General features: G+C 41.2%; 1 protein-coding gene across 12 annotated transcripts in view; it reads left to right on the forward strand.

Moving 5' to 3' along the window:
• Positions 1 to 10,185, forward strand: part of PDYN (prodynorphin) — a 106,794-nt gene extending 96,609 nt beyond the window's left edge. For all 12 annotated transcript variants that reach the window (XM_072632405.1, XM_072632406.1, XM_072632407.1 and 9 more), the window contains 2 exons: positions 6,487 to 6,634; positions 7,394 to 10,185. In XM_072632405.1, coding sequence (XP_072488506.1) covers positions 6,506 to 6,634; positions 7,394 to 8,035 — 771 coding nt within the window. In that variant the 5' untranslated portion in view covers positions 6,487 to 6,505 and the 3' untranslated portion in view covers positions 8,036 to 10,185. The remainder of the gene's footprint in view (positions 1 to 6,486; positions 6,635 to 7,393) is intronic.
• Positions 10,186 to 11,274: the final 1,089 nt, after the last annotated feature.

Here is an 11,274-nt window from a genome sequence, read left to right on the forward strand (position 1 = left end):
ATTAGGCACTAAACATTGACTCAGTGACTTTAGGGAAGTGTGATGCTGAGTCCTGTTAAGCCCAGTGCTGATCAAAGACTCCTAACTTCACACAAATTGATTTACTGGGGAATGGAGTTAAATGGGCAGGTTCTATTTAGGACTCAACGTTTCTGGAAGCTTCTGAATGTGCCCATCTGTTCTCTTCCTTGCACCAGAGTTGTTCTCTAGGTCTCTAAAATCTCTGCTTTGCCTGAAACACAGGTGCTTCCCCTAGTCACTCTATGCAAAGAGATGCTGGGTATTTTTACCTAGGGTCTCCATAGCCCTTTGCATCTCAGCCAGTGAAAACACAAAGCAATTGAGTCCAACATGTGTTTTCTGATTAGGCTGTGGTCCTTTAACTAAGTGGAACTGAACATTAGGAATCCAGGAAAGTAGCAATGGAGAAAATGTTTATTTTTTTTTAATGTGCATTATGGAAATTTAAGCTTCTGAGGCAACATATTTTCTATCTTATCCTTCCTTCTTCTTTCCCCATCTCCACTGACTTTGTCATTTTCTCATCCCTTCCTTCCCCACCTAATATCCCTTTTGATCACTTGTGTATTTCTTTATTCTATTTTGTTTACTTATTTCCTCCCTCTCTTTTACCCTTCCTTCTGCATCATTCTTATTCTACAAGTTTCTTCTCCTGTATTGATTAGCTGTCTTTTTCTCAGTACAGTTTGTTTCTCTATTAGTCAATTCAATTGAACAGACATTTATTAAATATCTATTATAGTATAAAGTACATAGTATATATGTATACGTATATATATATATGTGTGTGTATATATATGTGTGTGTGTATATATATATATATATATACACATACAGACATATACTGCAGTTCTTTATATAGTATATAGAACAGGCAGCTAAGTGGTGCAGTGGATACAGCACCAGGCCTGGAGTCAGGAAGACCTGAGTTCAAATGTGACCTCAGACACTTACTAACTATGTGACCCTGGGCAAGTCACTTAACTCTGCTTGCCTCAGTTTCCTCATCTGTAAATTAAGCTGGAGAAGGAAATGGCAAACCTCTTTGCCAAAAAAACTCCAGATGAGGTCATGAAGAGTCTGAAACAACTGAACAACAAAAATAGTACCTAGAGCATAAGATGCAGCCTGGCATAGCACATAGAGAGTTTGGAAAGATTTGGGTTCAAGTACCACCGTGACACATATTAGTTGTGTCACTGTGCCCAGGCAACTCTCCAAAACTATAAGTTGGAGGTGTCAGTATACATTGGCAGGGTAATTTCCTTGCTTAGAATTTCCTATACTCATGTAATCATCATTTAGCACCATAAAAGACCAAAAAAGATCAATCCAGTTTGACATTTTCATCTTGCAGCTCAAGAAACTAAGGCTCAGAGAGAAAAGGTGACTTGCCTAGATTTACACAGGTAGGAAATCTGTGAACTAGGATTCAAACGTGGGTCCTCCAGTTCCAGATTCTACGATTCTGCCTCTAGCTTCCATGACTCAGCTAGCCCACTCTCCGCTCACCATTTTTTTCTCACCCTCTCTTCACTAACCTAAACCAGAACATGCCCAATTTAGATGCCCACCCCCTTTGGGAAAGCGTTTATTTTTAAACTATTTTCAGTTCATCATGCAGGGATACTGACCTCTGCTCTGTTGTTTCATTGTTTTTTTCTCCAGATATTAGCCTGAGATGAAGTTGTGGCTGACCTATGCCAGACAGGGCCTTAAGCCCTTTGTTTACTGTGTTTCACCCATTATGAAGCTAAGTGAGCTGCACTTTTGCCTCTCAATACAGAGAGCAAATCATACTTCATCAGGTTTTCATGACTACTGAGGGTACTAATAGGTCCATTGTTTCCCATTGACCTCCTTGGCCCACTGTGAACACAGAGAGCTCTGACGCCTGGTCCTGTGAGTGGTATGAAGGATGCTGTATTTGTTTTGTCTTGGTGAAGATGAGCCTGGGAGTAATTAGCATATCATTTAGCATCATTTCATAGGGTAGCATTATTGGAACAGCATCATTTAGTGGAGAGAGTCCTGGGCTGGGATTCGATTTATTTACAACCACTAGCAGCCACTATGTGCCAGGCACTGTGCTGGGTACAGGGAACATGGAGACAAGAACTCAAGGCACCTTTTCTTCAAGGAGCTTACGTGGGTGAGGGCAAGGTTGGGAGGGAACAGCATGTACATAGAGAAATCAATAAGTAAATGAATAAATAAGTGAATATATATGTGTATATATGTATAATATATGTATATATATACATGTATATGATAAATACAGAGTAAGAGAGAACTTAAAACTGGAAAGGCCAAGTAAAGACCTACCTAGGGAACCTTGAAGGCAGCTAGGGCTTCCAAGAGGCCAGGACCCAAAAGCAAGGGGGGAAGCTATATTCTGCCTGTGGCTCACTTGTACATAGTTCTTCACATGTCTTCTCTCCCAATAGACCATGAACTCCTCAAGGGTAAGGACTGTGATTTGCCTTTGTATCCCACCCTTAGCACAGTGCCTTGATATATAGTAGTGTTTATAAATGCCTATTGACTAGCTGACAGAGGGAAATTTCACCCTGATGTCAGGAAAAACTTCCTAATAACTTTCTGAAAGTGGACTAGTCTTCCTTGGGAGGCAGTGGACTCCCCCTTACTGCAATTTTTGTCCTTAAAAAGAGGGTGGATGACTACTTCTCAGGTAGGTTATAATGGGGTTGTGTGTATGTATGCATTGTGGGGGGTAGGTTGGATTAAATGACTGCAAGGTCCCTTCCAGCTCTAAAACTCTGTAATCCTGTAGGCCCAGAACAGAAACATAACCCATCCATGGTGAATGTAATAATGCCTTATCTCACAGGACTGCTATGAGGCTTCAATGAGATAATGTATACATTTTGCAAGTTTCATAGCATTAGAAAAAGTGTAATTTATTATTATCAAGTTAATGATACATTCTTGATAAATCACAGTCATTCTAAAAAGCATTGGGCTTAAAGTCAAGCGACTTGGGTCCCTATCATGGTCATTGATAAAATGGTCATAGATCTAGAGACAGAAAGAATCTTAGAAACTGCCAAGTCCAGTCCCCTTAGGAGGAAACTGAGGCTCAGAGAGGTTGAATATCAAGCCCAGGGTCAAATGTCTGAGGCAGGATTTGAACCCAGGTCTTTCTGACTCTACATGCACTGTCCTACTATACATTCTTCCTCTAAGTCCTTGGAATACTGAACCAAGTAAATGTGAAATATTTCTTCCTTTAGTGACTCCTCCCTTTCCCCCAATTTACCCGGGACTTATTTCAGCCTTAGATGGGGAAAGAAGGGACTCTGGAGCAGGTAGGAGAGACCTCTTCTGTTCTGGAATCCTGGGTTAACCATGCTTCCCTCCAAACTGGCAGAACTTGGTCAAGTGATACTATTAGGGGAACAGTTGTCCTCTGGCCTGTTCTCAGTCTGACATGCCTGGCCTCCAGTTTAACTTCAAGCTATTCCAACTGCTTTCCTGAGTATTGGTGTAGATCTATCTAATAAAAAATAGGAGCATAGATTTAGAGCCAGAAGGGGCCCTGGAGAGATCGCCTAGCTCAGGGATCTGAACATTTTCGATGTCACAGATCCCACTGGAAGTCTTTCTGGTGAAGACCATGGACCATCTCAGAATAATTGTTTTAAACAGATCAAACAGTATATACAGGTTAACCAAGAAAATTAATGATGTTGAAACAGTCACCAAAATGTTGTTTTTTAAAAATGTTCATAGACCCCAGGTTACGAACCCATGACCTAGCCCAATCCTTTCATTTTACAGACAACAAAAGAATGTAGAGTGTAGAGAACTGGAGTGACCTTCCTAAGGTACACATTTGGTTAGTTGCGGAACTGGGATTGGAATCGAGGGCTGCTGACTAATAACGAATTGGTTTTTTTTTTTTTAAAGTTACCTCTTTACAATGAGATTTCTTTGAAAGGGAAATAGATGTATGTGTGACACATGTATGTCTGTTTGTATGTATACACACACGTACACAGGGTACATGCCCATGTATGTGTATACATCTATACACCCCCTGAATATATATACATAGGCATGTGTACACAGGGTATGTGTATATGCATATTTCTATGTATCCTGCATGTGCATGGTATACACATAATGTAATACATGCATGTATATGCACATGTGTGTGTTTTATGTGTAATAGATATGCATATGTGTATATATGTGGGTTGTCCTCAGAACTTAAAACTACATTAAGACTTTTGGGATATCCTATGTTTGTGTGTGTGTTTATAATGTTTGTTAGATTTTGTGAATATATACATATATATACACATGTGTGGGTATATTTGTGTGTATGATGTGTGCACATATGCATGCATACACACATACATTCCTTTCAAAGAAATTTCATTGTAGGGGGACAGCTTCTTTTTAAACTAATTTGGTATTACTCAGAAGTCCTGGATTCAAATCCTGGTCCTGCCACTTACTACTTATATTACCTTAGGAAGGTCACTCCAAGTCTCTATACTTATATTTCCTTTTTTTCATACAACAAAGGGGTTGGACTAGGTCATGGGGCCTTAACTTGGGGTCTATGAACTTTTAAAAAAAATTTTTTTAGGGTATCTCAGAAGTCTTGGTGCAGCCTTAGACTTTAATCAGCTTAAACCCACACTAAGACTTTTGGGACATCCTATATAGGTACATATATGATGAAAAACAAATCTAACTGTTGGTTGCATACAGAATGATGTAAATCATGTTTGGAAGGACAAGGGCAACCTGTATTTGGACGAACACAATAGTTATCCCCTACCTCAGATCTCTTCCCATAACTCACGGTATGGTGTTCTGGGTAACTGTGGACTCTGGAGGCTTGTGTCAGTAAAATGTAATCACTGGCCAGTCTTACCAAGCTAATTAAGTACACACTGAGAAATAGACTGCGTTTTTATTGCCCTGATAAATATAGAGGGGGAGGATCATTAGGAGCTTAGCCCTGGGAAGTGAAATGATTACTTTTTAGCCACTGCAACTCATGAAAGTCATCTCCTAAGGCATGGAGGTGATCCATAGAGGTGATCATCGTGTTTCAGAGCATACCTACTCTGTATTATAATAGATGCTTCATCCAATCCACAGAAAAAGCCTATGGATTGAGGGTGGCTAGTAACTAGACCTTATGTGATCTATCAACCCTCTCCTCCCAGAATGAAATATCCATTTTCCCTTTCCTCTTAACTGTCTGCCCTGAAATAACTGTGCTGACTCTGAATTCCATTAATTCAAGGCCAGAAGGAAGTGAAACTCAGTGATTCTGTTACTTGAACCCTTCAGTGGTACCACAGTAACTATAACTCAGTATTTCATCAAATGAAAATGTGTAAACATATCAGAAAAACACCTTTCGTCTTCAGTCCTGTCTGCTCTCTTTCTCCTATTCTTTCTTCCCGGTCTTTCTCCCCACTCTCTGGCTGAGTTTCAGTTTACCTCCTTTATTCCTTTTTTTTTTTTCTCTCTCCCCTTCTTTCACTTCTCTTTTCCTTCTCTCTTCTTTCCTCCCCTCCCTTCCTAGCTTCTCTCCTCCCTTCTCTCCTTTCCCTCTCTCCTTTCCTGTTTATCTTTCCTCCCCTTCTTTCTCCTATACTTTCTATTTTCTTTTACTTCTTCCTTCCTTCTCTCCCTTCCCTTTTCCTTGATTTATCTTGAAATGAATTTGAAGTAGCAAGTGTTGCCCAGAATTCTGAGTTGTCAATGGAAAAAACCCCATACCCACCTGCTAAAAAATGATCCAAGCTCAGAACTGGGACTCAGTTCATGGTTTAAAGTGAGGTTACAGTCTTTGAGGTGCAACCATGGGATCATTGACCATTGAAACTTGAAGGTACCATAGAAATCATTTAACTGAATACCTTAATTTTATAGAAGAAAAAAACTGAGGCACAGAGAGGAAGTGACTTGCCTAAGGTCATGCAGAGAGTAAGTGACAAAGCAGAATCTAGAGCCCAATACTACTGACTTCTAGGCCATGACTCTTTCCATTGAATCATGTGTGGTTTAATCTTGGGCAAGTCACTCACTCTCTCAGGCTCAGTTTCCCCATCTGTAAAATGAAAGAATCAGACTAGATTCCTTTTTGCTCTGAAAAGTCATGTTTTGTATTATAAAGCCCCTCCCAGACTTAACAGTCTATATTCAAAATTCCCTTCTAGTTCTGACATTCTAAATTTCAATGATTCTAGAGTGGGACCCATGGGAATGAAGAAGAAAGGTGAGTCCCAGAGAGGTTACCAAAGAAGAAAAGGCAGGATTTGCTGGCAGACTGGATATAGGTGAAGGGAGGCAAGAACCAAAACAACACAACGAAGTCCTGGGCATTGTTCCAATTTTCCACAGACCAGAGAATAGCTTTTGGTGCATCTGATGACCTTGTCTCCAGTCCCAATGTTTCTCCTTCTCCCTATGTAGGAGGTGTTTCAAGAACAGAATGGAGTGGCAGGTCTTGATTCTGATTCTTTGCCTTGGCACATTTCCCTCAGTCTCTGCCGATTGCCCAGTTCAGTGCTCCATGTGTGCTGTGCAAACTCAAAACTTGGACAAGCCCATCAACCCACTGGTAGGTCTTGAGTATGCCATTGCTATTCTAGGTATTGCCTGGGACATAGATAATTGAACTGCTCTGAGGAAGAAGACCTGACTCTCAAGTAACCAGATTGCTTTCCTTTTTGAGGGGGAGGGAATGAGGCAGTTAGAGTTAAGTGACTTGCTCAGGGTCACACACCTAGTGTCTGAGGCCAGATTGGAACTCAGTTCCTCCTGTACCACCCAGATGACTTTCCATAGGTTTACTAGAGAATCATGCAATTAGTATATTTGACGTGAACAGGACTTTAGGACATAGACTGTCAGGGTCTTCTAGAAAATGCCATAGAAATCTTAGTCTACTTCTGACAGCAAAGGTCTTCCTTTCAAGAGATTAAGCAAGAAACTAATTTTCCATCCCTGACTCCTTTTCTGCTTCTAGACCTACCATAACTTGAGTTTACCAATTTTGTCTTGGCTCACTCCTCAATAGTATGGCATATGTTAAGATGATTACAAAGGTCCTTTCCATCTGTCAACATGATGATCTTATAGGAGAGCTGAGAGCTAGCATTTGAGTCTTCCCTCTGAGATTATCTCCTTTATCATATGCATGTGTATGTGTGTACACATATCTTGTTTGTATGGAGTTATTTGCATGTTATCTTCCCATTAGACTGGGCTCCTTGAGGACAAGGGCTCTCCCCACCTTTTTTTGTATCTCCAGTGCTTAGTAGGTGCTTAATAAATGGTCTTTTGACTGACTGTTATCTTCTTGCTTGATGTGCTGCAGATGTGTTTCCTGGAGTGTCAGACCATCATGATGTCTAACACGGAATGGGAGAAGTGTAAGAACTTCCTTTCTCTATTCACTCCTTTTATGCTGGGTCTTCGTGGGAAAGGAGAGCTTGGAGGCATGTCCGAGGCCTCTGAAGAGCTCTATGGTGAGCAGGCTAAGCCGTACCCAGGACTCACCAAGACCGTGGAGAAGTTCGCCAATGTCCTGATGCAGGAGAACGCCTACGGCAGGGGCCCGAGCCACAAGTACGTGGGACTCCTCCCCAAGCTCGGTGAACGGGCTGTGTCCGAGATGATGGAAGATTCGCAGCAGTACCACAGAGCCTTGGAGACCGGGGAGCTGGGCTACCCTAGCGAGGACGGGGCCACCGCTTCAGCAGCAAGCCCAAAGGATGAGATGAAACGCTACGGGGGCTTCCTGCGCAAGTATCCCAAGAGGAGCTTCGAGGTGGCCGGGGACGGCCAGGAGCAGGAAGACCTGCATAAGCGCTATGGAGGCTTCATGCGAAGGATCCGTCCCAAGCTCAAGTGGGACAATCAGAAGAGGTACGGAGGCTTCCTTCGCCGGCAGTTCAAAGTGGTGACGCGCTCCGAGGAAGACCCCAATGCCTACTCAGGGGAGCTCTCTGGTCTATAAAGCCTCTCCTCAGCCCTCAGCCGAAAAGAGCTTGGAGCTGATCTACTTCTTGTCTGGACTAATTACATCATACCTATATTCTGTGCTTGGCTGCATATTTTATACAGGAGGAAGATCCAAGCCCACTTCAGTGGTCCCCAGTCCTTCCAGGTCTGGGCAGCGTCTGTGTCTGAGCTTAGCAACAGGGAGAGAGGCATGTTGATTTCAATCTCCCATTCATTCCTGAATCTCACTTCAGTGGAACTGAGATTTCTTATCCCACCAAAACAGACAGACAGACAGACAGACACACACACACACACACACACACACACACACACACACACACACACACACCCCAACCGGAGAACCCCCAAATCAGTGGATTTTTATCTTTTTTCCCCCTTAGGAATACCTTATAGGTAAGGGACCAGTGTGTCTTCCTGCTGTACAAAACCCATTAGCAGACACCTGTGAGTGTAGGTACTCTGTCTCGGAACTACATCTCCTAAATGGTTAGGGTAAAGAGTGTGTACTCCGCTTCATGGGCCCCTGAGAAAAAGTTTTCAGGACCCAGCCCTTGTTACCCCCAAATCCTTCTGGGAAATGTAGTCCAGTGGAAGAGTACTTGTCTACCCAGACACTCTTACCTGAATTCCAGGTAACTAAAATGACTGAGTCTTCTAAAGAATGTACTCTAAATACCCTCTAAAGAATGTGAGGACCTGTGTTGTCCTCCACCATTTATCCATCCCCTCAAAAAACATTTATTTAAGGCATAATGTGCCCAGAGCCTATTATGGGTGCTGGAACAAAGGCATATTTAAGTAAATTAATGTCTCTATCCTCAAGGAGGCCTCACATTTATCAACATATGAATTTCTGCTCTACTCTTTGTTAGAGCTCATCCCAAGGACTTTCCCTTAATTTATTCTCTAATGGGAAAAGAATCTTGACATTTTTGAACCTTGGATGGTTGGTTCTGTTTGGAAACACATCTTTGAATAATGATCTCCTTCTCTCCCCCTTCCCCAACCAATAGGGGAAAAGGACCTTGAAGAAACCACAGTTTTTATTACCAATAATAATATTGATTGAGGGGATACTGAATGAATCAGGAACATGTGAAATATGCTTCCTTAAATATTTATGTAGAGTTGAATATGAATAGGGAATTTATGCTTGGATGAAGACCCATTCTGAGTTCCAAAACTTTAAGGGAAAGATTCAACAAACTTAAAATGCAAACCTGTTCCCTTGGCCCTCGTTAGCCTAATTAAAATGATCAGCATCCTTCTCCTACCCGAGATGAACTGTGGTGGATTCAAACTGATGAGGTGAGGAATGATCAGCCACTTGAGTCACCATATCAGCTGCTGAGAGCCCACACCATATGGTCTACCATATGGGATTGACTTGGACTGAGGCCGTCTAGAAGCAACAGATAGAAAATGAAAGAATGCCTTAATGACCACCCTTTCCAACCAGCATCTCAAAAACAAACAAATCTGGTGATGAAACAATTCAAAAGTCAAATCAGCTCCCTAGGTATCTCAGAATGATGGTAGTCAACCTTCCAAAGCTGTAGCATTGAGAACCATAGGAGGCAGACTAAATCCTAGAATCTCAGGGAAGGAAGGGACAGTGGAAGCTATCTAATTCAGTTCCTTACCTGAAGCTTTATAAACTCTGTCTTAGCATCTTCTTTGAGTGGTCATCCAGCTCTCACTTGAACACCTTTGCTGACAGGAAACTCACTATCTCTCAAAGTAACCCATTTCACCACTGGACAATTCTGAATGCTAGAAAGTTCTTTTTTATTTTAAACCCAAATTTGCCCTCCAATAACTTTCTCTCCTTTTACCCTAAAATTTCCACCTGGGGCCAAAGAGAATGAATCAAATGCCTCTTTTTAATGATAGTCCTTCTGCTATCTGAGAGCCAATGATAAGGGATTTTGATGTATTATATAAATTGCAGCCTGGTACAAATATTCATCCACAGCCATTAAGTCTATTGTGATGTTCCTAACATACAGATTGTTTTGTTTCCTTTTTAAAAAAAAGTTCAGTTTACATGACTAAACTGAAGTTTGATCTGTCTGAAATGGGACAGTATCATTCCCCCCTTTCTTTTCTTCTGTATTATAAATAAAATGAAAATGTTAATGACTCTGTGTCCCACAGGCTCTATTCACAAAGCTTTCTTTACTAATAACAATCTAGATAGTTAGGATTTTACTGTTACAGTAGATAACAGAATTATAATTTTTAGAACTGTGAGAGACCTTAGAGAACATCTGGTCTGATCTCATTCTCACAGATGAGGAAACTGAGACTCGGGGTTAAGTGATTTGCTCACAGTCACACAGCTAGTAAGTGCAAGAGGCAAGATTTGAACCAGGTCTTCTTAACTCCAAGACATTCTTCTATTCATGATTCCATGCTATCCCTCCACTAAGAGAGACCTTAGAACATAGAACATAAAACATTAGAACTAGAAAAGATCTAGGAATGAGGAATGTTAGACCTGGGAGGGACCAAAGAAATGATTGAATTCAAAAACTTTATTTTACAGAGGAAGAAACTGAGGCTGGGATTGGCGGTGGGTGGGGAAGAGATTTGTCCAAGATCATATATCAAGGCAGTGGCAGAGCTAGGGCCTAAAGCCAGATTTCTTCAGTCCCAGATGAGCACTCCTTCTGTTATGCTATCACCTTTTAACTTCAGTTCACAGAAAATGGAAGCTTTGTTCATAAATAGAGTCCCAGAGAAAGAATAAAAACTGGCATTTATATAGTGTGTTAGATTTTGCAAAGCACTTCATATACATTTTCTCTCTTGAGACACACAACAACCCGGTGAGGTGGGTATGACAGGTATTTTTATCCCTGTTTTACAAAGGAGGAAACTGGTGCAGTTAGGTTAAGTGACTTGCCCATGGTTACACAGACAGAAAGTGTCAGAAGCAGAATTCAAAACCAGTTTTGCCTAATGTCAGGCTGAATATACTAATCCATACAGCTTAATCGAAGGTATAACAACTTGGGTAACAATGTTTCCCATTGTATTTAGTGGATGAAAAACATATATGTTGGCTCAGTTTCAGAGCTAAAATTTCATCCATAAGCTGTTAAATAAGGACAGCAGCAGAGAATGAAACCAAGGGGAACTATGAAGGGCAAATGAATAATAATGAAAATAACAATAATAGCTATCAATTATATACCATTTTAAGGTTTGCAGTGTTGTTGTTCAGTC

This window comes from Notamacropus eugenii, chromosome 1 (genome assembly GCF_028372415.1).
Source record: "Notamacropus eugenii isolate mMacEug1 chromosome 1, mMacEug1.pri_v2, whole genome shotgun sequence".
NCBI lineage: Eukaryota > Metazoa > Chordata > Mammalia > Diprotodontia > Macropodidae > Notamacropus > Notamacropus eugenii.